General features: G+C 38.1%; 2 protein-coding genes across 6 annotated transcripts in view; one reads left to right on the top strand and one right to left on the bottom strand.

Annotated features, from left to right (window-relative positions):
• Relch (RAB11 binding and LisH domain, coiled-coil and HEAT repeat containing) overlaps positions 1–25,150 on the bottom strand; it is an 85,189-nt gene extending 60,039 nt beyond the window's left edge. The window contains exons 1-5 of one of the 5 annotated variants that reach the window (XM_048363351.1): positions 24,352–25,150; positions 11,268–11,357; positions 2,718–2,789; positions 2,550–2,605; positions 2,331–2,444 (exon numbers count right to left, since the gene is read on the bottom strand). In XM_048363351.1, coding sequence (XP_048219308.1) covers positions 2,331–2,444; positions 2,550–2,605; positions 2,718–2,789; positions 11,268–11,357; positions 24,352–24,871 — 852 coding nt within the window. In that variant the 5' untranslated portion in view covers positions 24,872–25,150. The remainder of the gene's footprint in view (positions 1–2,330; positions 2,445–2,549; positions 2,606–2,717; positions 2,790–11,267; positions 11,358–24,351) is intronic. The other 4 variants (XM_048363350.1, XM_048363349.1, XM_048363348.1 and 1 more) reach the window with 4 other exon arrangements.
• A 169-nt stretch (positions 25,151–25,319) lies between these two features.
• Pign (phosphatidylinositol glycan anchor biosynthesis class N) overlaps positions 25,320–27,763 on the top strand; it is an 81,639-nt gene continuing 79,195 nt past the window's right edge. Inside the window, exon 1 of the mRNA XM_048363352.1 lies at positions 25,320–25,484. The gene's annotated coding sequence lies outside the window, so the exon portion shown is untranslated. The remainder of the gene's footprint in view (positions 25,485–27,763) is intronic.

The following is a 27,763-nucleotide window of genomic DNA, read 5'->3' as shown; positions in this document are numbered from 1 at the left end:
TTACACTTAAAGAAATAATTTACATAACTGAGTTAAAATCTGTCACCTTCTTCTGTCACTGTGCTTTACCTATTTTCCCTCTTTCTGCAATCTTTCTGGATTCTCATATATTTAAAAAATTCCCCATTCATTACTGAACTGGGCATTTAGTATAGTGTAGTATTGTTAGGTAACTATGAGTGTCTTTTATCAGAAGCCACATAATGACCTTTCAGTCAGTGAAAAATCTTATATATGATGGTGGTCCCCAAAAATTACAGATCTATAATGTCATAGCCATGTGAGTCTGTGGGTTTGTGCACATTCTGTGATGATGTCTGCATAATCATAAAATTGCCTTATGACTCACTTCTCAGAAAGTCGTTTAAAAACACATGATTGTGTTATATTTAATTTTTGTCAAATACATGAGAATAACTGAGATGAAGTGCTAGCAACTTTAGAGAACTTTCTATTTGTGCTAAGAGATCCATAGGCAATATGAACCAATGAAATGGCCATTTAAAATCTCAAATATTAAAAACTGATTTATGATTTCAAATACCATATTTTCTCTCATATGGAGAATCTAGATTTTTTAAATAAGAAAAGTACATGAACAAGAGGAGATTTTATGCTCTATGAGGGGGGAACCGAAGGAGGTGGGAGAGGAAAAAGAGGACAAGGGTAGAATAGAATATGATCAAAGTATGGTTGTATATATACACAAAAGGGAACACAATGAAAGTCATTAAAAATCATTTGTAAGAAAGTTGTTTCTTTTTAAAAATGGGTACCACATATCTAAAATCTAAGCGCTAGGGAAGTGAAGGCAGGAGGATTACAAATTGAGAGACCAGCATGGGGGTACATAGCCAGTTCAAGGCTAGCAGTATGAAACAGTATGACGGTTTCAACTTAAAAAGGGGGAAAATAGGAGGGAGGGAGCCTAGGAGATTAGGGAAAACAAAGAATAATTGGAAGGAACAAATATAATCAACATAATCAACATATAGCATAAATAGTACAAATATCACAATAAACCCTTTTGTACTTTGTATAATTAATATACTCTAATAATATTTAAAAATAAATTAGAAATTAAGTGATTAGTCTCTTGGATCTAAGGGTATAGCTTAGTAGTAAAGCACCTGCCTAGTACATAGAAACAAGTCATAAATTCAATCTCTAGCACCACATAAAAAATAAAATAACATAAAAATGGGGGACTTCTTGATTTCCATAAATATATGCTTTGGCATTTACGTTTCAAAAGCATAAGATTGAAATAGAACCATTATTAGTGATTTACCAAAACTTTCTAGAATTGAGAGATATTAAAACTAGTCACTAGGGGCTGGGGATATGGCCTAGTGGCAAGAGTGCATGCCTCGTATACATGAGGCCCTGGGTTCGATTCCCCAGCACCACATATACAGAAAATGGCCAGAAGTGGTGCTGTGGCTCAAGTGGCAGAGTGCTAGCCTTGAGCAAGAAGAAGCCAGGGACAGTGCTCAGGCCCTGAGTCCAAGCCCCAGGACTGGCCAAAAAAATAAAAAAATAAAACTAGTCACTATTTCTTTGTGTACAAGATTTTTAACAGAATAATAATCTCTTTTACTTAATGTTAAGTAATATTTTTACTTATTACTTACCTATTCAGAATGATAGCTTGTATTGTTTCATTCAAAATATTTTCCAATTATTGTGTCACCTTACAATGTTCATCTGCTTTTGGTGGTGCTGAGGTTTGAACTCAGGGCTCTGAACTTGCCAGGCAGGGGCTCTACTGTATAAGCTCCACCTCCAGCCCCTCTCTGCTCTGGTAATTTCTGAGATAAGGTGTTGCTTTTTGTCTAGGCTGGCCTGAAATATGATCCTCCTCTTTATGCTTCCTTCCTTATTTGGGATGACCAGATACATGGTACTATGTCCATCACCTACTGTTTGACATAGGGATCTTAGGAACTTTTTGCCCAGGCTGGTTTTGAATACTGATTCTCCCAATCTCTGTCTCCTCAGTAGCTGTGACTATAGGGATCACACTACTAGAACCCAAAGACTGTGTAAGAAGCTTACAGTTTTAAAAAATTCCTATTTTATGAAAACATACAAATGTGATTTAACTAGGAAGTTGTAAAAAGCCATCTAAGAAAGAACAACAAGTCTTTATATAAAGATTAAAAAACAGCAAAAGTCTACATGCCAGTGGAATATACTGAGAAAGCTAGGATTGTTTTGTTAACAAGCCTTATATAATTTTACTACAAATATAACAAAAATCAATGAGACTAAATAAAGTAAATTATAAGTTAGAAAGGAAATCAATCTCTTTTTAAAAGTGACTTTACCTGGTCATCGTTTTCATCTGAAAATGTTATTGATGTAAGCTTGTAGTTATTCTTCAATAAAAATTCATTGACTAAGAAGTTTAGAGCTCTCTTTTCAAGAGGTTTGATTGGCTCCTGTAAACAAAATAAAAGATAGATGAAAAAGTTCTAAATGTCCTCCTTCAATACTTGTGCTATGGATCTATATGAAAGATACTTTTAGATCTATCACTGACCCACCTGAATTTCAGGACTTGATTTGTAATTTTTTCGTTCCTGTAAAGGAACTTCATGTTCTGGTGAAAGAAAATATAATGTTTCATTATTTTACATTTAAAAATATCCCAGCTACTTCTACGTAGTGAAAGTTAAAAAAAAAAAGTCTCAAAAAAGTTTTGTGTATACCACCTGCAGCCTTTGTCAGGTTGGCTCGGAGGGCCTGAATGGTCTCCTTGGCTTTCCGTAGTTCAAACTCCAGGACTGGACAGGGATTTGGAATAAACACATACAGGCATCCAACCAAGAAAAGGGAAACAAAAATAAAAAACAAAATAAAAAGCAAAGATGGGTATGAAAAAAAAATACAATTTGTATTGAAAACAGGAAGCATGCAATCTTTATGAAACTTGTGAACGCATGCAGCAGAGTTGATTTGCAAGCAAACTGGTGAATGTTTTCCATAGTTTTAGCAGAATTAAGGGACTTAGCAAACGTTCTAGCTGTCTGACAAGGAATAGTTCTATTTAAAAATAAAACGTACAGCATATTTTCATTTAGGTAAAAATAAAATCCTATAATCACTAAGACTGTTTCACTCAGTTTATGTAAAAAAAATGTAATGAAGGCAAGATAATTTTAGAGGAAAAGGTAAAAATTAGATGAAATCTATACTTAAATGAGCATTGTTAGGATTTTTCTAAAAAGTTTAAAAATGCGTGGTCTAGAACAATAATCTAACATCAATATAATAACATCAGTGAACAGATTCTTTTTGTTAAGATGTTAAAGAAAATATAGACTAAGTATTTGACAAATGATATCTATACATTTTCCTACAAACAAGTATGTTTTCTGAAAATAAGCATAGCTATGTTAAACACTTCAGAAATTCTAGGCATTTTAGCTGGGTTCCAGTGGCTCACACCAGTGATCCCAGCTACTCAGGAGGCTGAGATCTGAGATCAAGGTTGGAAACCAGCCTGGGCAGGAAAAGTCCTTGAGACTTTTATCTCCACTTATTCACCAAAAGAGCTAGAAGTAGAGCTGTGGCTCAAGTGGTAGAGCAAAAGAACTGAAGGAGAGTGCCCAAGTCCTGAATTTAAGCCATAGGACTGGCACAAAAAATAAAAATAAGGATTTCACTTTTTACTTAAATCAAAAGAAAAATAGAGGGCTGGGGATATGGCCTAGTGGCAAGAGTGCTTGCCTCGTATACATGAGGCCCTGGGTTCGATTCCCCAGCACCACATATATGGAAAACAGCCAGAAGTGGTGCTGTGGCTCAAGTGGCAGAGTGCTAGCCTTGAGCAAAAAGAAGCCAGGGACAGTGCTCAGGCCCTGAGTCCAAGGCCCAGGACAGGCAAAAAAAAAAAAAAAGAAAAATAGTATCTCTTTCAATTTCTAGTTAAGATAATTCCAAAGCAAGTGATTATGTTCATTTAAACTCTTTCTAAAATGATTATGCTTACTTATCTAAGGATACCAACTAAAATTCCAAAGGTTCTGACAAGTCTTCAAAGAGATTTGTTCATGTTAAAAGGGATTAATGAAACTAAAAGATTTTGATTACCATAATATGATTATAAAATAAAAATGAAGACAAGAAATCCTCTTACTAAGCTTTAAATGTTTTGTTATGACTAAGATTTCACTATATATGTTTGGGATTTTTTTTTCTTTATAAATATTAGGCTAAAAAAGCAAGCTTAGACTTGAGGGGAAAACATTTAAGCAAAGCTCTGGAAAAATGAAGTGAACTTTGTCACAGATGAATATTAAAAAGACAGTAGTTATATAGTTCTGTATTCAACTTAGGGAAATTAAGGTTTCATTTTAAAGGTGCAATTTTTTTTCCTGGTTGACTAGTAAACAGAAAAAAGAGATGAGATGTGGTCAGAGTTGACAAACCTATAAAGATATATGGAAAAATCAGAATTCACTCAGTTTGCATATGTTTGATAAAAACTTGAGATGTAGTTACATCTAGTATAAGATGGCCAATTATTTTGATGCACAGAATTTAACTGTAGCAAAGATGAAAGCACAACAAAAAAATCATGACACTATGTTACTGTATGCTTTTTGGTAGTCAGCAATGCTGATCTGCAAACATTTCTGTGCAACAAAGTTAAGACATTTCCCCTAAAGCTTACATTTCTGGAAACTTAGTGCTAAGACTAATTACACATTAAAGTATGTTGTTCACTTTCTGAATTTAGGCAACTGATTCTGTTTTAAAAGTATCTAACAGTACTGAATCTTAATAAGGCATATATACTATGCTTTTAGTATCACCAAAAATCTACTTAAATGTATTACAGAAGAATTGCAGATCAGAAATGCCCTTTACCAGAATGAGAGAAATGTGAAAAAACAAAAACAAAAACAAGGGGAAATTTTGGTTAAAACACAAATTGGGAAAAACTCAAATTAAATTAGTTAAAAGTTTGTCACCAATGCAAAACAATGATGATTAAGGCACAGAAAGCCAGAAAACCCATGTCAGACGGCAAGAATATGTTGTATTTTTTTATACATATCTCCACATATATAGCCAAATGTCATCAGGAGCTACCAATGTTTTGAAAAGACAGTTTCAATCAAAATGAATTCACTCTGCTGCATGTTTCTTACAATATAGTATACATTGTAGTTCTTAAAATACAAGTGTATATTTGAGAATAAGGCACATCTCTACAAAGGTACAGTATAATCAAGTAATTGCAGTTATGTGAAAATTTAGCAAGAAACGCTCTTTATAGCCGTGCTAATATTTATTTATATATATAAATCTGTCTATTAAAAGTATGAATTAAAGCTCAAATTTCCAAGTATTTTTAAATATTAGAATTCTTACTAAAACTAGTTGAGGATACATGTTTATAAACAACACTGCAGGAACTAACCACCAACCTGCTCACTCTACTTGGCTAATCTAGATGAATGTAATCTTACTGGAATTAAAGTAACAGCTGCAAACATGTGGTACATATTAATAGGGCATGTTACAATTTTACCAAAACAATGGTTAAGCCAGTATAAGCAAGTCTAAATTAGTTGAAATACTTATTTCTCAGCCTATCAGTTGGATAATACTGGTAGAATACCAGAGGTTTGAATTCTTAAAAGTTATGATTTCTGTTGGTGTGGTAGTGCATACATGTAATCCCAGTACTCATAAGACTGGGGCAGAAGGACTTCAAATTCCAGGACTGATTATATGTTGAGTTCTTGTCTCAAACAGCAACAACATACCTATATGTATCTCTACAGTTATATACAAATAGAGGTCCTGCTTTCATGACTTAGGAGATAAATGTAGTGTGACATATCAAGTCAGAAATAATTTTTGGTGGTCCTGACTCAAATTAGTACTAAGATTATCTTGAAATATTTGATTAAAAAAAAGTTCATTTTGACACGAAACACAAAATTATTATTTAGAAGGTATTTTCTGTAACACTTGTCAAGTAGTTTTTCATTCCCTTTCAAGAGTTCAGATCAACAGTTCCAAGTTAGACTTTTGCATCTCACAGAAGTGCAATTGTCCTCTTTCCGCTGAGAATTTCCGAGATTTTTTTTTGTACTATAAGGTGATCTGAAGCAACAATTTTATACTGCCAATACTTACTTTATCTAACTATCCTAAGAATAGCTCTAAAACAAGGAAAAATTCTCTTAAATTTTCTTAGAATCCAAGTTAGAATAAAATTTTGTTTCTAACATAAGACAAAAAAGTAGTCCTTTACCTCCCAACTGGATTTACAAGGAGTCTCTTTTGGACTTAAGAAACACTCAGTACTGTGAGGCATGACTTAAGAGAATGATAAGTACATCAAAGCAAGATGCCATCTGTAATTACAAGACCACCTTTCCTTCTATCATTTTATAGTATGCCAGGGGAACATCCTCTTAGCCACACAGCCTTTAAAGAAAATTTCTTGGCTGATGGCTCATGCCTGTAATCTAGATACACAAGAGACTGAGCTCTGAGGATCGTGGTTCAAAGCCAGCCTGGGAAGGAAACTCCTTGAGACTCTTTATCTACAATAAACTACTCAAAAACCGCAGAAGTGGCACTGTGGCTCAAGTGGCAGAATGCTTGCTGGAGCAAATGAAGCTCAGGGACAGTGCCCAAGCCCAGAGTTCAAGATCCAGGACCAGCAAAAAAAAAAAAAGGAAAAACAAAAATTTCTTTCAATCACTGGTCTCCTGCTTAGGTTTCTCTGTCACTCATCTCAAACTTGGTGTTGCTCAAGGTATCATTTTTGGCCCTTTTCTCAGTCTACTTAACTACCTAGATGATATTCACTCCTCTGCTTTTAAACATCACCAGCACTTAGATTTTAAATTTTAAATCCTCTTCTCCAAGATACAAACCTATCAGACTACTTCCTAGAAATGCCCACTTACAAGTTTCTTAAATTCTGTATTTAGTCCTATCTAAATAAATTTCATCATCTTCTTCTCTAATCTATTCTTTCCCTTGCAGTCTCTATTAAAGGTATTACTATGTATTCAGTTAGCAGACAAGCCAAGGAAACCTCAAGACTATTTCTTACTCTTCTCCTGTTAAATGTCTAAACCATATTGAATCTAAGCCTCAAGCAACCATCTATTTTAACTGTCTCTGTACTTGCTTGTTCATACTTTAGGCCTTTATGTTATCATAAATTATTAAGTAGATATTAATCATATTAAAGATTGAAAAATCCTACAGAAAACCACGATTTTCTAAACTCACCTAACCATAAAATTCTTATTCTCCTCCTTTCATTGTTCCTTTATGCAACAAAAATTGTTATGAACTATACTTAAGAAATGTTAAAGAAAATAAAAAACCCACAAAAATCTAATGAACATAAATACTCACTATAATCATATATACCGCCTTCCCGTAACCCTATCTTAGTTTCAGGGCAACAAATGCAGATAAATATATTTCAAAATGCTTTTTTTAATTCAGCCTTGCTGAAATATTCTACATTAATTAAGTGATAAAAATTGTAAAATAAGATTTAGATAAGGCTCGATACAAGGAAATAGTTGCTGCTAATAGGAAAAGAAAGATGTATCTGTACCAGATATATGAAATATAATAGTAAAAAAAAATATCCTAAATTAGCTGGATCTGGATACTGCCAGGCCATTACCTAAAGTGTAAGAGGGATACAGGTGCTACTTCTTCCCTAGAGGACTGGGGCAGATTATCCTGCAGGTAAGAGTCTGAAGGCCACTTTAGAATGTCTATTAGATCACGTCATCATCATAAAGGTTGCATAGGGTTGACTGTTGTTCCTAGAACAGCATAAGACCCAGCATTCAACAATATTTGCTGAGAGGGCATTCCAATACTTCAGATCATGCCAGCATTTAAGAATATTTTATCCTACAAGTTCAAAAGTACAGAACAGCACAGAACTAATGTATGAATTAGAGAAGTTATACAGTAGCAGGAGGTGATACTAGAATAAAGTCAGGAATTCTGACGGTAAAAGATTTATCTTGTAAACCTGAAACAGGAGTATTGGTAACTCTGAAACTAACAAGGACTCTGTCAGCATTTTCAAACCACTGGGCATGTCTGTGTTATGATATACAGAAATATCTCAGAACAAATTATTTAGGGCAAAAACTACTTGTATATCTACTAACATAGTACCTAACATATAGCAGACACTCAAAATGCATAAAATAAATTAAGTTATAGCTATTCAAATGTTTACAACTTGGGTGTCTTTTGATACCTTTAAGAAATCTTGGGCTTTTTATTAAAGAAAAAAAATCTGTTTAAGGTGTTTTTGGTTTGGCATCTTAAATTTCTACTTAAATCATTTTTATGTGAATATACATACTTCATATGAAAAGTAAATTGGAAGTAGAAAATAATTTTTTTACTTTTCTGAGAAGAAAAGGGCTGCATTGAGGTGTGTTTTTTCTTTTCTTTTTTTGGTCCAAAATGGGGTTTGAACTTAGGGCCTCAAACTTGCTTAGCTGGTATGCTAGTGACCATTTGAACTATGCCTCAAGACCTGTTTTTTGGTGATTATTTTGGAGCTATAGTCTTGAGGACTTTTCTGCCAGCGATGGCTCTAAACTGCCTTCCTCTAGACTTCAGTCTCCTGAGTAGCTATAATTATAGGCAAGAGTCATACTGGTGACGGGCTTGAAAGTTTTATTTGAGAAAGACAGGGATCTTCTCACTTAATTTGCAGTGCTCTCAGGGGTACATATTATGGGCTCAGAAATAAACAAAACTAAACAAAAAACTCCAAAGAAAAACAATCTCAGTAAAACAAAAAAAAAAACACAGTAGTAACAAAAAACCTCTCTGACCATGCTAGTGGCAAATTTCCCATTCAGCTAAGTCTCAGTTTTCTAATATATATATTCTGTGTTTTCTAGGGAAGATGAAAGCATTTATTTATATATGAGCATAGTATAGCAATTAAAAATTACAAAATCTTTTAAAATACATAGCTATGATTCTTTAGATTCTCAGATTTAAAAAGTAAAAATGATCACATATTTAATATTTCACTCTTAGTTGTATATATTTGTGAAGTATCCAGGTAACTCAGAATTCTAATAGAAAACTATACAGGGGGGCTGGGGATATAGCCTAGTGGCAAGAGTGCCTGCCTCGGTATACCCGAGGCCCTAGGTTCAATTCCCCAGCACCACATATACAGAAAACGGCCAGAAGCGGCGCTGTGGCTCAAGTGGCAGAGTGCTAGCCTTGAGCGGGAAGAAGCCAGGGACAGTGCTTAGGCCCTGAGTCCAAGGCCCAGGACTGGCCAAAAAAAAAAAAAAAAAAAAAGAAAAGAAAACTATACAGGGAATGAAAGTATTTGTGAGTCAGAGGAACTGTACTGTCATTTCTACCTATGTTGCCATGCATATATGATTCTAATTAATGTATGAATATTTTGCCTTTTTTTTTTTTGCTAGTCCTAGGGCTTGAACTCAGGGCCTGAGTGCCTGAGCACTGTCCCTGAGCTTCTCTTGCTCAAGGCTAGCACCCTACCACTTGGGCCTCAGTGCCACTTCCATCTTTTTCTGTTTATGTGGTACTGAGGAATCAAACCCAGGGCTTCATGCATGCTAGGCAAGCACTCTACCACTAAGCCACATTCCCAGCCCAATATTTTGCTCTTACATGCATAATAATTAGAAACATAAAACATAAGAATAGCAAGGAGCATTTCTACTTGACTCAACCAAAATATGTTTTCAAAAGAAGATTAAAGAATATAATCATATGGCCAACTTCTGCATTGGAGCAAAACATACAATATAATATGTACAGGAAAAGGACTGTCAAATTTTATATATGTAGATGTACATATAGATAAATAGATGGTCTTTAAATAGACTAAACACCATATATTCAACAAAATATCTATTATCTGATTATATATACATAACTATGCTGCTTTATAAGTAATATAATTTTACAGGTGACATATAGGATAAATTAATCCTAATATTTAAATTAATTTTCTACCTGATTTGCTAACTTTTAGATATTTCTGATATGATGTGCTGTTTTGATATACTTGTCAATAAATTATCTAACAGGGAGCCTCATTAAATTCTTTCAGTGATATCCTTTTAAAATTGATATTCCTATTGTTTGCATGCTGAATTTTCTAACCTCCTGTGGAATTAACAATAATAGTTTTTGTTTTAATGCATACTACACTCAGGATTTTGAATATTCAACTTCTAATCTCAAGTAAGGAATGAAAATCATTTATTGGAATGTTATTTTTAATTAGGTCAAACCTAATCCTTCATGCCAAGAGGTCGCATATGGTGCAGTCAACTGTGGACTCTGTTGCTAGGCTATCTTGATTTGAATCCTGGCTCTGCTACTGAAGTCTTATATAATCTCTCTGTGTGCCTCAATTACCTGGGAAGGAAAAGATAATAATTCTCTCATCAATGAGTTAATATACATTGTTAGAAAGCAGTAAGTGCTATATACAAATTAGTATATACTTTTATTCATAATGACCATAAGAGGGAAGCATATGTCAGGGTTTTTTTTAAAACAAATTAGTTGTAAATTTAAAAAAATTTCAATAGATTTAGTGAAGAGATGATCCTCCATTATGGGCTCTCACAGTATCCTATCTCAGGGAAGTGTCCACAGTCCAGTGGAATTCACAATTCATTTCCCCCCCATCTCTCTCAGAGTCAATGGCTTAAGTCAGAAGCTCTCTAGAAACCTGCCTATGGAACACACAGGGAACTCAAGGCTAAATTTTACTTACCAATCAGAATGTAGCTGTTTTAACCAATGTTTAACAATCAGTAGTTACAGTGATACACAATATCAGCCCTGACTTGGAAGACTAAAGAAATAAGGCAAATGATGCTAAAGTCCAATAACTGCAGTACACAATGGCTAACTTAAGCCTGTTTTTACCAGTTTTACAACTACTTGGTCGTAAATTGCTAGCTACAAGGAAAACTCAGCAAATTGGAAATATATAGATAACAAAACTCTTAGCAAAAATCTCAGCACAACTCTTACCACCAAACAGGAAGTTGGAGGGAGAATCCTGAAACTTAACTAGTAATTAGTAACAAGAAGTTAATAACACAACTTTGTATAATAACTATATACATTATAGTAACATACCATATTGTAGAAGGAAGAGAATTCTTCAAGCCTTTTTAATATTTCTGGAAAGTCAAAGAATCCAAATCTATCTTTATAATCTTACTCACCTGCTACTCTCTCATCTGTTTCTCTGTTACCATCATCTGAATATCTTGCAAAGTCTAAAGAATCAAGAGTACTTATGCTCCCAGCTCGATCTATAATAAAGAGAAAAGTAAAATGATTAAATGTATAGATTTTTACTTAGTTTTCAAAAAAAGGAACAGCCTTCAAGCACCTATGAATAAGAATATGACTTTTTAAGTTCTAGGAATTCCACTAAACAGACATGGTAAAAATTTTCAAACCAACTTAAACAACTTTAAAACAATCAAGTTTCTCTGCCCATATCTTTTGGCTAGCTTGTAAACAATATGCACATAGGGTACACTGCAAGCAATCCAGACAAAAGCAGATTAGCTGATGGTTACTCACCTCTACATATTCTAAAAACTATTGAATTGTATACTTTGTGTGGGCAAATCCTTTTTTTTAAGATTTAAATATATGTTAATTAAGCTATTTATGTAAGAAATTGAATGTCTTAAAAGGCCTGGGACAAAAATTCTATATACAGTAGTTGCCAAGGGGGGGGGAGGGGAACGGAAGAAAGAAAAATACCTCACATTAAAATGCTCTAAATACAGAATTACCTAGCAAGTTAAAAACAAATACAAAAATCTAATGATATTGTACAAATACAGCAATGAGTCTCAAAGGCTGCATGCTGAATGAAAGAAGCCTATACAAGAATACCTTAATATTTCATTGATAGAATTTCATAGGTAAGAAATTGTTTTTACAACAGGTAATTAATTTATGGTAGAAAAAACTCATAAAAACATTCTTCTAGAGAAGGGCTAGCTAGGAAGGGTGGGATTGATTAGGAAGAGGCACAGAGGATTTTCTGCAATAGCGTGTGTGTTACCACAGGTACACTCATATTTAGCTTTTAGGTTTTTTTTTTTTTTTTTTTTTTGGGCCAGTCCTGGGGCTTGGACTCAGGGCCTGAGCACTGTCCCTGGCTTCTTTTTGCTCAAGGCTAGCACTCTGCCACTTGAGCCACAGCGCCACTTCTGGCCATTTTCGGTATATGTGGTGCTGGGGAATTGAACCCAGGGCCTCATGTATACGAGGCAAGCACTCTTGCCACTAGGCCATATCCCCAGCTCCCTCATATTTAGCTTTTATAGCCAGGTGCCGGTGCCTCATGCCTGTATTCTTAGCTGCTCAGGAGGCTGATTGCAGGACCGAGGGTACAGAGGGCAGAAAAGTCTACAAAGTAAGACTCCATCTCCAATTAACCGGTAAAATACTGGATTCAAAGTGTGGCTCAAGCAGTAGGCTGCCAGCCAGGAGCAAGCAAGCTGAGCAAGGTCTTGGAGGCCTTGAGTTCAAGCCATAGTACCGAACAACAACAAAAACCTATATATTTTCTTAATTTAAAATTTTAACCTAAAAAAATGTAAAGTTCTCTAATGATATACATGTAGAAGTTTTTATGGAAAAGTACACTAGTTTGCAACTTAATTTTTAAAACATAAAAAATGAAATTGTTAGGTGGACATGAGGTTCGAGAGATTACAGAGGTGAAGCAACATTATTCTGGTGTTGATACTAAACTTCATTGTTTTGCTCCTGACTAATGGAATGTTTGGTTAGCTGCTGATTTCAGATGAAGTAGTACTTTTATGTTAAAAACCTATCTATCTACTGTTGCTTTACTAAATCTCTTCTTCCTCCTAATTTTTTATTTTACATGCCTAAATTCGAATATCTTTAGATAACATGTATTATTATCCATTATACTGTAACTATTTTTCTTTGAAATAACACATCTATACAACAGAAAAGATCTAAGGGGAAACAAACACACAGATTAAATTTCAATGTGGTGTTATTATGGACATATTTAAAATGTTTTGTAATTTGTTTTTTGTTTTTGACAAGTGATAGGAACAGAATCCAAGGCCCAATGCACAGGTGATACACCTCCAGCCCCTATCTTTTTTATTTTCGTTCCAAGTCAACAATTTTGTTCTAATATGAAAAGGGAAAATTTTGACTAAGAAAGAAGTTATCAGCCAGGCAAGGTGTCATACATTTGCATTCCCAACTCCTTGGGAGGCTGAGGTGAGACAATCATTTGAACCCAAAAGTTCAACCTAGTCAGGGCAATAGATGAGATCTGGTCTCAAAAAGGGGAAACAGGAATGAAATGAAGACAAAGACAAGGGGGAGGGAGAAGAGGAAAGGAGAGAGAACTTATTCTAATATGCACATATTAGAGTACATACAGTACATATTCTAATATGAAGTACTTTAACCACAAAGCATTTCTTCAAATGCCAGGATGCTTTGGTAACTTCTTAACAATTCACTTTGTAACTCAGAAGCTAATGATTAGGAACTTTCATCACAGTTCACTAACCAGTAAGACCTGTTCTTAAGTTGATCAAATCTGAGATCTAAATCTGTAATACACTTTGTGATTACAAGATACATAGAATAAGCCCAGTACCTTTGGATCACACTTTTAATCCTAGCTATTTAGGAGGCTGTGATCTGGAGAATTATGGTTAGAAGTCAGCCTTGGCAAAAAAAAAAAAAAAAAAAAAAAAAAAAAAAAAAAAAAAAAAAGGCAGGCTGGAGGCGTGGCTCAAGCCACTGAGGACAAGCCAACCAAGAGTTCAAACCTTAGTGCCAGCTCAAAAAAAAAAAAAAAAGTATGCAGGATGATTTTATAAACCTTACCTGTAAGTATTTTTATATTTAATAATTTAATACTGATGACCTATGAATTTTCACAATAGTAAGAAAAATAAGGTTGGGTGCTGGTGACTCAAAACTGAAACCTTAGCTATTGAGAAGGCTGAGATTTAAGGACTGATTCAAAGCCAGCTTGGGCAAACAAAGTCTAAGACTCTTATCTCCAAAGCTCAGGGACAGTAGCTAAGCCTCAAGTTTTAGGCCAGGACTGGCGTGTGTGTACAAACATCCACACAAAAGTTCCAGATTCTTGAAAAGGTATCTGGTAGAAATTACGTAATAAACAATGCACCAAAAACTGACCAGATGTTGACAGAATGTTTAACTCAATTGTGGCTAGATTCAAACTTTTATTGAACAGCTACTATAGGTGAACTCACTGGCAAGAAATAAAGTGAACTACCAAAACATGTAACCTTTTGAAAAGACAGAGACATAGAAAGTTCAGGCAGTATATACCTGTAACAAAAGCACTGAGGCTGAGACAGGAGGATTCAGGGTCAGACTGGGCAACATAGAGATCTTGTATGAAAAACTTTAAAAGAAAGGAAAAAAACAAGTCCAAAATGTAAGTTTATATATATTTGTATCTGTATTGAGTTTATATTTGTACAAGGTATTAATTATTGACTCAATGGAGTAGACTATTGAACTGTTTTGTTTTTTTCACACATTACATTTGATCTTTATTATGGGAGCTTCATAATTTTAAAATCATGGAAATACTTAACTGTCATTTAAATGGTAGGGAGAAAAAGAATAACTGAGTAGCTTTTAATTATAATTGTGTGTGTGTGGCCAGTCCTGGGGCTTGAACTCAGGGCCTGTGCACTGTCCCTGAGCTTCTTTTGCTCAAGGCTATGCACTGTCCCTGAGCTTCTTTTGCTCAAGGCTAGCTCTAGTACTTGAGCCACAATTCCACTTCTGGCCTTTTCTGTTTATGTGGTATTGAGGAATCGAACCCAGAAATTAATGTCCAAGAAAGAATTTATAAAGTTATTCTCAAATATGAAAGCTGAAGAAATATGACAAAATGTAAAATTGCATTACTGAATGAACTTTCAATGAACATTTTCTTTTAGGTGGACAGTGTACCTATGTATATCCCAGTCAAACCATAATGATATTATGCTTCCTACTAATTATAAGGTCAATCTTGACATTATTTGGTATAGCTACAAATAGTAGAAACAAGCTGGGTGCTGGTGGCTTACACTACTCAGGAAGCTGAGATTGGAGGATCAAAGTTCAAAGCTGCCAGGGCAGAAATGTGCATGAGACTCTTATCTCCAATTAGACACCAGAAAACCAGAAAAGTAGGTTACATATTTGTGCATTTAGTTTTTGGCCTGTTTTTCCTAAAGTAGGAAATGGAAAATTTGATCAAATCTGTTTTAATAAGTACAGGATTAGTTTTTCTATATGTGTGTGTGTCTATATAAATAATATACAAAACAACAACATACAATATACAACATTGTATGAGGATTGATTTTACTATGTAAGATATTACACATGTATGTATATAACATTACTTATACCTAATTACAAATTATATAGTTATATGTTATATATAATAAACATTTTATATGTAAAGAAAAAAAAAACAGAAGTGTTGTTGTGGCTCAAAGTGGTAGAGTATCAGCTTTGAGAGAACAAGCTCAGGGACAGCACCCAGGCCAGGTGAGTTCAAACCCCACCACCAATTAAAATAAAAAACAGTAGTAACTCTGGTAATAGAAACAGGAAGGACTTGAAGCACTTAAATGCTTGACCTGAGGTAAAAAGTTGTCTGCATGGACTAGAATCTAGACAAACAACAAACTGGGGGAAAGTCCTTCTACTACTATCCACTGCAAACTCACATTTTCAATTTCTGGATCTTCAATTCTCTAATGCTGGGGGACTCAGTTTCAACTCCTTAATATTTTTTCTTTTTTCTCTTTTTGTGCTGGGAAGAAGGGGGGCTTGAATTCAGAGCCTGGGCACTATCCCTTAGCCTTTTTCCTCAAGGATGACACTATCACTTGGACCACAGTTTTACTTCTGGCTTTCTGCTGGTAATGGGACACACGAGTCTTTTTGATTTGTCTGCTTGGGTTGGCTTTTGGACCCTGATCCTCAGATCTTAGCCTCCTGAGTAGCTAAGACAACAAGTGTGATCCAGTGGAACTCAGCTCTATTTTTTTTTTTTTTGGGCAAGTCCTGGGACTTGAACTCAGGGCTGGGCACTGCCCTTGAACCTCTTTATGCTCAAGGCTAGTGCTCTGCCACTTGAGCCACAGCACCACTTCTGGCCTTTTCTGTTTATGTGGCATCAAGGAATCGAACCCAGGGCTTCATGTATGCTAGACAAGCACTCTACCACTAAGCCACATTCCCAGCCCTAACTCTCTAATTTTTAAAAATGTGAAAACTGAAGGCTATATATTTACTCTTTAATACTTACTAATCTACACTGAGCAGTATGCAAGTAAAATTCAGTAAGAGTTAAAGTGGAGGAACAGATTAAAGCCACAGGGTAGGGCTAAAAGTAATGGTCCAGACATGAGCTAAAGTCTCAAAAATAAGGCAGCACACAAGTATAGATAGAACAAGGGTTAGAAACAACCCAGAAAATTTCATGGCACTACCTTGAGCAATTTTATCCACCCACAACAGGACTGGCTGGTTCCAAGAACAAATGAACATCATTTTTAACTTCCTAGAACTGTTGAAATACTAGATGTGAAAAATCTGGAAGGCTACACCCAAGGACTGCAACTGTGTTCTATTCTTTCCAAGGGTTAGCCATTCTTCTTTATTAGAACACAAACTTAAATATTTAACTGTGCAGCAAATCTTCAAGATGAAAAAGACAATGTAAATTACTTTGGCCTTGTTATTTGACTAGTGTCACTGATAACCATACTTGACTTTTAGTTGACAACTACTTGATCAATCTGACTGGAATATCCTACAACTATATATGCACAATGTCATGAAGATGAATGCTGTGCACTTCACAGTGCTTCTGGCAGATTCTTCACCACTCCTTAGTATGCGCTCTACTCTGACTTTTTTTCCTTAATGATCAGTTTCACACTTGGCTTGGCTTCAAAATTGGTTGGGTATTTTGACAGATGTACTAGGCTACAATAGTTTGCATTAGTCTTCTGAAATAAGCTTTTGTAGAGCTTTGTTTTAAAGCAGATGTAAGTAGTATTTGTGATTTAGCAGAAAACACACGTCCATTGCTCATGCCTGTAATCCTAGCTACTCAGGAGGCTCAGATCTGAGGATCATGATTCAAAGTCAGATTGGGCAGGAAAATCCATGAGATTCTTATCTCCAATAAACTACTCAGAAAAAGCTGGACATGGCACTGGGGCTCAAATGGTACAGCACTAGCCTTGAGCACAAAGAAGTATAGGGACAGCACCCAGGCCCTGAGTTCAAGCCCTAGGATGGGCAAAAGAAAGAAAAAGAAAAAAAGAAAGTGTACACTTTGAAGCAAGTGATCTGGAATCTTAGTCCCATTACATAGAACCTGGTATGTGGCAAAAAGACATATAAAGTGTGCATCCCTATTTTTCAACCAGGAATTTGAATCTGCAGGAAGTTATTAGACTCTTTTGCATGTATGTTTTTATAAGTAATTTGGTATATGAAATTTGTCTTTCCATAATAAATAGAATCATATCATACACATATTGGCTTTAGTCTGCTTATATGTAGCTTAGTGGTATTTCACATCAGCACAGATACATTATTAACTAATCTGCTATTGTTGGACTTCTGCTTGTTTTCAGTCTTTAATACTTATAAAGCTTTTTTTAAAATCTAGGTTTATTTTCTTTTGAAAATGACTTTTTTTTTCCCCAGTCCTGGGGTTTGGACTCAGGGCTTGAGGACCATCCCTGGCTTCTTTTTGTTCAAGGCTAGCACTCTGCCACTTGAGTCACAGCACCAGTTCCGGCTTTTTCTGTTTATGTGGTGCTGAGGAATCGAACCCAGGGCTTTTATGCATGGTAGGCAAGCACTGTACCATGAAGCCACATTCCCAACCCAATAAGTATATCTTAAAGATGCAATGCCTGAGCACCTCTTCATATTTATTTAAAATAACACACATAAGAAAACAAACTCCAAGATATGGAAACAAAAGACTTTTTTTCCTTTTTTAATTTTTGATGATTCTGTCTTCTTTACCATATAAACGGTATGTTCACATGCAAATTTTTAGGATGGTGAGAGGGAGGGCACAGAACTTGAGGGGACAAGGGCGAAAAAGTGCAGCAGTGGGGCACACTGGACATTGATGCAAGTGAACTATATAACTCACGGGAGGGAGGGACTGGGAAAAAATGAGGCAACAGATGACGCTGAACAAAAGGAAATGTACTCTCTACCTGCTTCACGGAACTGTGACCCCTCTATAATAACAATAAAGTAAAAATTTAAATGTATGTCTGTAATAGATCAGACATGGAATTGGAGATTAAAGAACATACATTTAAAAAATGTGATTGATGTCAAATTACTCATACATTTTTCCTCTTTCCTTAGGTCTGAGACTGGGACTTGAAACTTGCAGTTTTCGCTCAATGGTTAGCACCCAACCAACTGAACCACACTCCAACTCCAAAGGATTGTTATTTTATTTTCCTCCCTCCCTCCCTCCCTTTTTTTTTTAAACAAATTACTCTTAAAAGAGTATCCTACCAACAATGTGTCAGTGTACAAGTTACCTTTCAGCTAGAGTATAAACAAAATTACAAGCAAAAGAAATACCACTTGTAGAAAACTCTGTTAGGGAGAATCCAGTGATAATAGATTTTAAAAAATCACAGATAAAGCCAGGTGCTAGGTTCATGACTATAATAATAAATTACTCAAGAGACTAAGATCTGAGAATTGAGGTTTAAAGCCAGCCTTTGAAGACAAATCTTATCAATTAATCTGTGAAAAGCAGGAACTGTTGGTGTGGCTCAAGTGGTAGAGTGCCAGTGTGAGTAGAAAAGCAATAGGGTAAGGTTCCTGAGTTCAAGGTTCTTACTGCCTGCCCCCCCCCCCCCAATCATGTATCAATCAAGAGGAAAGTAAAACAGGGCTGGGGGGAGGAGCGGAGGGAGAGAGGAAGGCTATCAAAGACAATGAATGAGGACTAAGCTTATTTTGATGTAGTTTATTTGCATGTATAAAAATAGAATAATGAAACCTGTTTAAATTGTTTTAAGATGGGGGAGTGGGCTAGAGTAGAATAACAGAGAGAGGTTGACTGGGATATACTGTTGACAAGTGCATTAATATCACAACAAAACTCTTCTGTAGAACTACATACATAGAGGTGATATAAGCCTTTGTAGGATGTTAAATTGAGGCTGAGTTTCAGAGGACCTTGGGGGCACTCACTGGCTCTGTGCTGTGCCTAGTACATTAACACAAAATCAAAGATCCTGAGAGCCTTATGTCCAGAATTCAGAGTCCACAAGTAATTCTCAACAGCAATAACAAAAATCACCAACCAACAAACCTACCAAAGACTCTCTGAGTTTATTTCTTGGCTTGATTCTATTCTTTAACTCAATTTTTCTACCTCTACTCTTTTGCTTTTTACACACTACTCTATAAATGACAATATATGGTGAATAAAAAATATCACTAAATTCAAAATGAAAGTAATCTCCTCTTATGTCACTTAGAAAATTGAGAGCCATTACCTAAGAAAAACTCAGTAAGAAGTTAATTTAAAACACAGGGATGTAATTAATCTCTACAATGTACATTCAAATAGAAATACTATCAAGTTTTCCATATGAATTTCAAGCACAGATGTCTGTTTTCAAACTTTTTTGCTTGTAGACAGACATGTCTTTGAAACAGTATATATTAAATAGGATAAAACTTTTATTGCTTTATTATTATTTAGTTAAGACAGCAAATACCCACTAGTCCAAGTTAATCCTATACTATTAGATACCTCCTAACTTTCTCATTTCTCACTATCAGCAAATTGGAGCTAGTCTTCAGTGTTTCACTTTTTCTTATCAAAGAAATTATTATGAGTTTTGAAGTTATTTTACATACTATTCTCATGCGAACTTTATTAAAACTACAACTAAAAGTAGACAGAAGTGATTTTTCTTTCATTATCCAGGATAACAAAGCTCAGAAAGGTGATTCATCAGCTAGGTGTCTGTGGCCCATGCCTACCAACTCTGAAGGCTGAGATCCGGAGGAATGGAGCCTTGGCTCAAAGTAGTACAGTGCCAGCCAAGCAAGCTAGCTGAGCAGACTTGAAATCCAGAGTTCAAGCCCTCTATTGCTCCCCGCCCCTGCTGCCTAAATCCAAACCAAACAAAAATAAATAAAGGTGATTTACTCAAGGTAACAAAGCTGGAAGCAAGAGAGACCATACTGAGGATTATTGCTACAAGTATTGTATTGCTACAAGTTCATTGGTCTTCAAATTGTAGGTTAAGTTCAGAGCTGCAGTTAATGTGTCCCAGCACAGACCTGTTGTTTATCTTGCCACTGCAACTCAATTACACTCTTATTTCTCTATTTTGTTCAGGACAACATGACTTACCTGCCAGGAATCTTGCTGTGATCCATGTATCCCAGCTCTAAAACATTCTCCTTCATTCTACTATGGTCTAGTGTTAACTTGTGCTGATTCCTTGGAAACATAATTGCTACATTCAATTGTACTGTACACTCATTTCTAAGAACTCTATGAGACATTTTTCAATGAAAGGTAACCAATCAACCAAAAGTACACTCAACTGTTTCACATCTTCCTTAGCTTAGAAAGTGTTTATGTGGGGTTGAAGAGTAAGTACTGTCTCTTGCTCCACTGAAATGGGGCCAGTTCACTGCAGCTGGGCGTGGTGGTTAATGCCTACAATTCCAGCTATTATAAAGGCAGAGATGCAGAAGGGCATGGTTTGAAGCCAAGACAGTGAGACTCTCTCAATCAGTGGCGAGGACCTGTGTTCTTAGCTACAAGGGAAGGTTCAGGGTCTGACCCTGAGACCCTACCTAAAAAATAATCAAAGCAAAAATGAGACCCTACCTGAAAAATAAGCAAAGCAAAGCAGAGCTATGAATAGTGCAAGCCTGTAATCCTAGGTAGGAGAGAGGCAGCGATCAGAGGATTGTGGCTTGAGGCCAGCCTGGGTAAAAACTTCTTGAAGCTAGGGACAGGGATGTATGGCTGTTATCTCCAGCCACATGAGGAAACACGAGTAAGAAGATCACAGTCCATAGGACTGCTAGTCATGAATGTAAGACCCTCGCCTTAAAAATTACCAATGGAAAAAGGCCCTGGAGGTGTGGCTCAGGCAGTACTTTAACCCTCAGCGCTGACAGAAAATGGACAAATAAAAATGAAGTTGGAAGTAGAGCTCAAGAGGTAGAATACTAGTTAGCTTTGAGTGAAAAAGCTCAGGGAGTACCTAAGCCCTGAGGTCAAGACCCTGGACTGAAAAGCAAAAATGAAGTTAATTGCAGTATTGAAAGAAACATATAGGACAACTGAAATAGATTAATTTCAAAGTAAAGCAACCTCCTCCATCTTAAATTCACAGTATAGCCAAATAGCAAGATACTACTTACTTAGGTATCTAATATGATTTAGTATAATTTAAAAGTCATATGTAATGATCAAAACTCACTGTATTTATTAGCTACTTAGTAAAAAAACACTTGTGAAAAAAAGTTGTTAATACTTAAGACCTTTATTTTTCATTTAACAAAATTGATCCAAAGTTACTTTTGGCCTAAAAACAGAGAGCACAATGTTAATCTTTGACAGTAAAAAGGTTTATTTTCTCAAACTAATATCCCTATTCTGCTTCCCTATAAGAGTGCCACAGAGCTTGAAATGTCATACTGGATTTTTTTCAACTATCTAAATGTAATCATCTTATTATGTGGTGATCCAGATAACAGTAAGTAGCTTGATGTTCCCAGATAATGCTTTATGCAAGGAGAAACAGAAAAATAAATTTTATCTTCTTTTCCTTCTCTCATTCAGGATAGTTTAAATATATCTGAATAATAAAGTTACTAATTATTTACAACTGTTACTCATCTTTGAGGGTCAAACTTCTCCACAAGGACTATTTCATTTCCATAATCAACAAGTATTTTCCTATACATGCCATTATATGTATTTTATCACAGGCTAGTCACTAGCTCTCTCACTTTGGAGTAACTGGAGTTTGAACTCAGGGCTCTTCCACTTGAGCCATGCATCCAGTCCTTAAGCCCTCCCTCTATCATGAAGGTAGGCTCCATTATACTTTTGTTTCCATGTAACCATAAACTGCTCAGTTTCAAATGTTATCAAGGTAAAACTACTAAGTACCAAATATATTGATTATACTCTGCAAGGAAAATAGGCCATACTTCCACAGGAATTAATCTTGAAACAACTGGAGAGCCACAGGCAAGAGAAATGAGTTAGGCAAAAGATACATTTAGAAATACTTGGGGCTGGGGATATAGCCTAGTGGCAAGAGTGCCTGCCTCGGATACACGAGGCCCTAGGTTCGATTCCCCAGCACCACATATGCAGAAAACGGCCAGAAGCGGCACTGTGGCTCAAGTGGCAGAGTGCTAGCCTTGAGCGGGAAGAAGCCAGGGACAGTGCTCAGGCCCTGAGTCCAAGGCCCACGACTGGCCAAAAAAAAAAAAAAATAAATAAAATAAAATAATAGAAATACCAGTGATCCAGACAAGAGACAACCTTATTTATCTAAGAACAGCAAGCCTAATAAATTTTACAAATATTCTGTTGATATTTTCTCTCTCAGAAATTCAAAGCATCCGACCCAATCTCAACCTAAGACAGGAAAGCAGGAGAGAACTGGGAAGAAAGCAAGAGACAGGGCAGCAAGAGTGAGAGAAGGACAGGACTGCAGAGTACAGGGAGGTACCTTCCATAGGTTCTGGGGAAAAACAGCACGGTCAAAGGAGCGAGGTAATAGAGGAAGATGAATGATTCAAGAAAGTGTCAAGCTCACAAGTGAAATTATTGCAGTCAATCATATCAAATCCAAAAGAGTTATAGGCTATGATGGATGGGGGTTTGAAGGCAGCCCAGTAGAAGAACTAAACAATTAACGAAGCCAGGCAATGTGTGAAGCCTTTACAAAGGTGACATTGGAGCTAGGCCTTGAGGAGAGAGGAAGAATTTACCAGGGAGAAACATTAAAGAATTCAGATAAAATTTTAAGAAACATCTAACACTTGTGTTGCATTGCTCTTAGTCATATTTTATGTGTTAAAGGTGAGCAATAAGAAAATCTCTTCCTGGAAAGGAAGACTGTCTTACATACTAAGGAAGTTTTATCTTTTGAGAAAATTTCTTATCCAAAAAAGAAATGTGCTTCTTTTGGGAGGACCATTGTGTTTTGCCTCTGGGACTTGCGCTTGCTTGGCCCGTGCTTTATCAACTTAAGATCAGTCTGGAGTTTTTGTTGGAGGCCAGTCGGGGCATTGATTTTTCCAAGGTATACCTTTTCCAAGTAGCTAGACCACAGATGTTTACCACTAGGCGTGGCTTATTAGTTGAGATGGGGTCTTGCTAACACCCCCTCTCCTTCCACCCAATTGGCTTCCAACAAGATCCACCAGGTCCCTATCTCCTGGACATGTGAGATTACAGGCGTAAGACACCTTGTTTAGCCAGGATTTATCTTGATAAAAAAATGCACTCTTGGCAGTTCCACTACATCTGCATTTAACAATTTGAGTCTCTGGGGCCACTAAAGTGTAAAGACTTTTTAAACAAACTTTGAGCAGCAGAAAATCCAGTCCCCTTCTTTTTCATTACTATACACTAATTGTACAAAAGGATGGAAATCCTATTTTCTGAATGAATGGCAAAATACAGTCCCAAAGGCAACAGGTGTATCTGACTTTAGCAGACGGAAGCAACATTTGTTTCCTATACATTTTCTCTTGACTTTGCATCAAAGAATGGCTGAGGGCAGTTAGAAGAAACACTGTTTCCTGGTAGTGCGTGCGATTCAGGAGAGAAGAGGGAAAAAAAAACGTTTAGAGCAAATAAGCCAGTTTTATAAGGTCGCCTTCGAAAGTTCCCCAAGAGCCTGTAAACTGGCAAACTTGATAATTTATAGGAACCGACACCGACGATACTAGGAGCAAGTGCAACACCAAACTGGAGACCCGCAGGAAGAACAGCCACTGTTGGAATGATTCCTCTGCTTCTAGCAAAATACAGACCACCCCGCCCCAACACATTCATTGACTGTGACACCCCTGTATTCAAAACCCTTCCCCCGAAGTTCCCCCCCTCACCCTCCCCCCCACCACAGTTAACTCCCACGATCCCAAACAACGCTGCGGGTGTGACAGGCAGCAGCGACTTACTGAGCTGTCCCCCGCCCGACGCCGTACTCGGCTCCCGACCTCCGGCGCCTCCAATGCCCGCCGCTCCGGGGATCCCCGGAGCCCCGATCCCCGGCGGGGTACCGCTCTGCCTCTCGAAGTTGCCTGGATTGGAGAAGTAGTCGCGCAGCCGAGGCAGCTCGCGGCCGCTCTCCAACAGTTCCGTGTGCAGCTCCAGGGCAGTCAGCAAGTACTGGTCGCGCAACAGCTGGGCGGCGATGGCATCGATGGACAGGCGGGCCGGGGTCTCCCCGGCGCCCCCCAGGGCCATCGCCGCCGCCTCCACCGGGACCCCCGGCCGCGCGCCGCTCCCTAAGGCCAGGGGATCCTGGGGCGACAGCGAGCCCGCTGAGCCGGGGTCCAGGCCCACGCCCGCGCCCAGCCGAAGTCCTGCCCGCCGCTCCTCGGTCGCCGCTACCTCGTCGTCCTCCTCATCCGAATCGCTGAGGAACGGATTCACGCCGCCGCCGCCGCCGCCACCTCCGGGCGCCATCGCCGCCATCTTACCCTGACAGGAGAGTGGGCGCCTCCCTGACGGGCGTCAACAAGCCGCAGCGTGAGACTGAGCCTCGGTGGCCTCGAAGCACCTACACCGCCACGGCCCAACCACGTCCCGCCTCCCCACCTGGAGGCTAAGCCCTGACTCGGAAGTAGGAGGTCCGGGCGCAGCAACACCCACCGCTTCAGCGGCCGCTGCACCAGCAGCCGGCTCTGCAGGCGTCTTCCTGGTCCTCAGTCTCGCGAGAACTGGCGCGCGCCCCGCCCTCTCCCCGCCTTAAGCCCGCCCCAGCACGCCTCAGCCCCGCCTCATCTCAGCCCCCAAGCCTCAGGATTGAAGGGCCCGCTCCCGGCTCCAACGCAAAATCCCGCCCACACCTTCTCCTGATTGGCTGACGTGACAGGGGCTTGTCCCGGGAATTATCGTGAGAGTCGTCGCGGTTCGGCCGGCGTCGGGGGCGTCTGTTGGTTGAGGGGCGTCTGTGGAGGTGGTTTTAGGGACACCCCGGTGGCTGTCCGTGGCGTGGGCAGAGGGGAAGCCCCTCCGATAGCTTCATGGCCTTTGGTCCCGCCTTCACGCTGAGGAGGCCTCGTTTCCGAGATCAGGTCTGACCCAGGTAAATGTCCCGGGACCATGGCGCTGCCGCGGCCTGGCGGGAACCGTGGTCCCGCGGATAGGCTGCCCTGTTGGCTCTTGGGGACGTCTTCTCTGCGCGGATGCCCGGTGCCCTGCACACACTGGTCCAAATTGGGCTTCCTTCCTTCCTTCCCGTCCTCCCCCCCCCCCCCCCCCCGCCTCCTGCCCATGTGTTCTGTCCCCGTAGCCTGGCGACAGCCCCGGGTTGTTTGGGTTTAGGTGAGGGCTCCCTCCTGCCGGTGGGAAGTGGGATGCGCGGGAGAGTTTGAATGAAAAAAAAAAAAAAACCAACACAAAAACGCGGTGGTCAGGTTTGATCTGTGACCACACACTTTTCCGTATTCACTCATGAAACACTCAGGACTTAACGCACAATGTCCACCACAGGGACTCTTCTCAGCAGAGCAAGCTAAAGCCTAGAGATTTCCAACGACCCGGGCAAATCAGCTCCACCAATACATCTTCAAAGGAGATACCGTCGTTTTGTTTCCTAAGTCATCCTTTTCCCACAATGCCTTGCACGCTTCCCGACTGGTTGATTTAAGCTAGGATGGAGGTTTTGTTTGTGGGATGTTAAAAGGTTGAGTGCGGTAGGCAGTACTGATTTCCTTTGTGACACATTGACACTGTAGTCTTTAATTTGGAAGACTGGCATTTATCTTTTCCATTACTTTTTGGCTACAAAACTGAAAGAGGAATGTCTTCCAGTCGACAGAAGTAGACTGCTATATTGCTGATGGCTTATTTTCTCACCCAAGTTGCTACTTTTGCAGGTTTTCGATTTTTTCCCCCCTACTGTACAGTTTTCAGTAGGCACCAAAACATAGGCAGCAGTAATTATGACTGTCAGGCAAGTTACATATTACAGTGAAGCAGTAAACTATCTCCTCTTCCTTTGTGGAAAAATAAAAGTAGAGCCTTCTTATATAACCTGAGGTCAGGTTATTGGTTTACCGGTAACACATGCCAACAGTTGTAGGCTTCAATTTCAGTTTAACCAGGTTCAGCAAATTAAAACGATCATTTGAATGAAAGTGGGCTTGCTTGCTTAGCTGGTACTCTACCACTTGAGCTATGTAAGCTTCCAGCCCAACTTTTGGCTGGTTATTTTGGAGACAGGGTATCACAGACTTTGCTGCCCAAGCTTGCCTTTGTTGTAAGGAGTAGGGCTGACTCCATCTTGATTAGGGAAACATGGTAGCAATTGTTAAATTAATTAAGTTAAATATTAGGTCAACCTGACCTCAGAATTCTGCTTCAGTAAATGGCTTGCTTAACTCGTTTGTTGCTTGCTCTACTGGCTGTGTCAGCCCCCTACATCTGTGCTATGCTTTTACCTTTATAAACCCCAGCTCAAGGACTGTTAGGGATTGCAATTTCAGCTCCTGAGTCAGTGCTGTCCCTGGCCAGTCAGTTCACATTTTACTTTCCCAATAAATCCATCTTTGCTTGAGACTGTTGTCTCTGTGTGGTGGAATCTGGAGGGAGGTGGGTTTGAGTCCCACTTGGGGTACCTTCCCTGGACCCCATAACAGCCTTGACCTGCCATCCTCCAGATCTTAGCCTTTTGAGTAGCTAGGATGACAGGAGTGAGCCACTGGCAACTGCCCTTGCTTATGTTTTGCTAAAAGCCTTTTTAGAAAATAGTACTTTGAATATAAACGAAGCTATTTTTATAGGACTAGCTCACAACATTTTATGTTAAATATTTTTCAGTGCCATTTATTGAAGAAAATATGAAAAATTCCAGCATTAGGGAATAGTGATGCCAGTTATATAAATGAAATGAAGATGGCCAATACTCTATCCTTTTACATATTTTTTTGGTAATCAAAAGGGATTGCCAGTCCCTCTTTGCATTTACCAAAGAGATTAAAAGTTAAACTATCTTCTGAAATGAGGATTAGTGAATGACACAGGAAAGAAATGGTTAGAAATGGATTGTTTGTACAATATGTCCATCTCTGTAATGGAAAATTTTAGAAGGCTAAGCCTAACATTCCAATTATACATATACATTATTTATTATGAGACCTTGAAAAAGTTCAAGCCTAAATTCTCTCAAACTCTGGCATTCATCTGTCAAAGGGGATAATGAAAGGCATAGAATTGCAAATATTCTTGTCACAGTAGTAGCCACAAATCTTAGTATGGCCAGTTATTAACTAATGAAATAGTAGTTACTAAGACATTTTTAGAAATGAAATTGCTACTGTTTTAGCAGACATATCCTGAAAAAGTAATTAGGACAGCAGGGCT

Source organism: Perognathus longimembris, chromosome 15 (assembly GCF_023159225.1).
Source record: "Perognathus longimembris pacificus isolate PPM17 chromosome 15, ASM2315922v1, whole genome shotgun sequence".
Lineage (NCBI taxonomy): Eukaryota > Metazoa > Chordata > Mammalia > Rodentia > Heteromyidae > Perognathus > Perognathus longimembris.
Note: the sequence above shows the minus strand (reverse complement) of the source record. Positions and strands in the feature narration are given on the sequence as shown.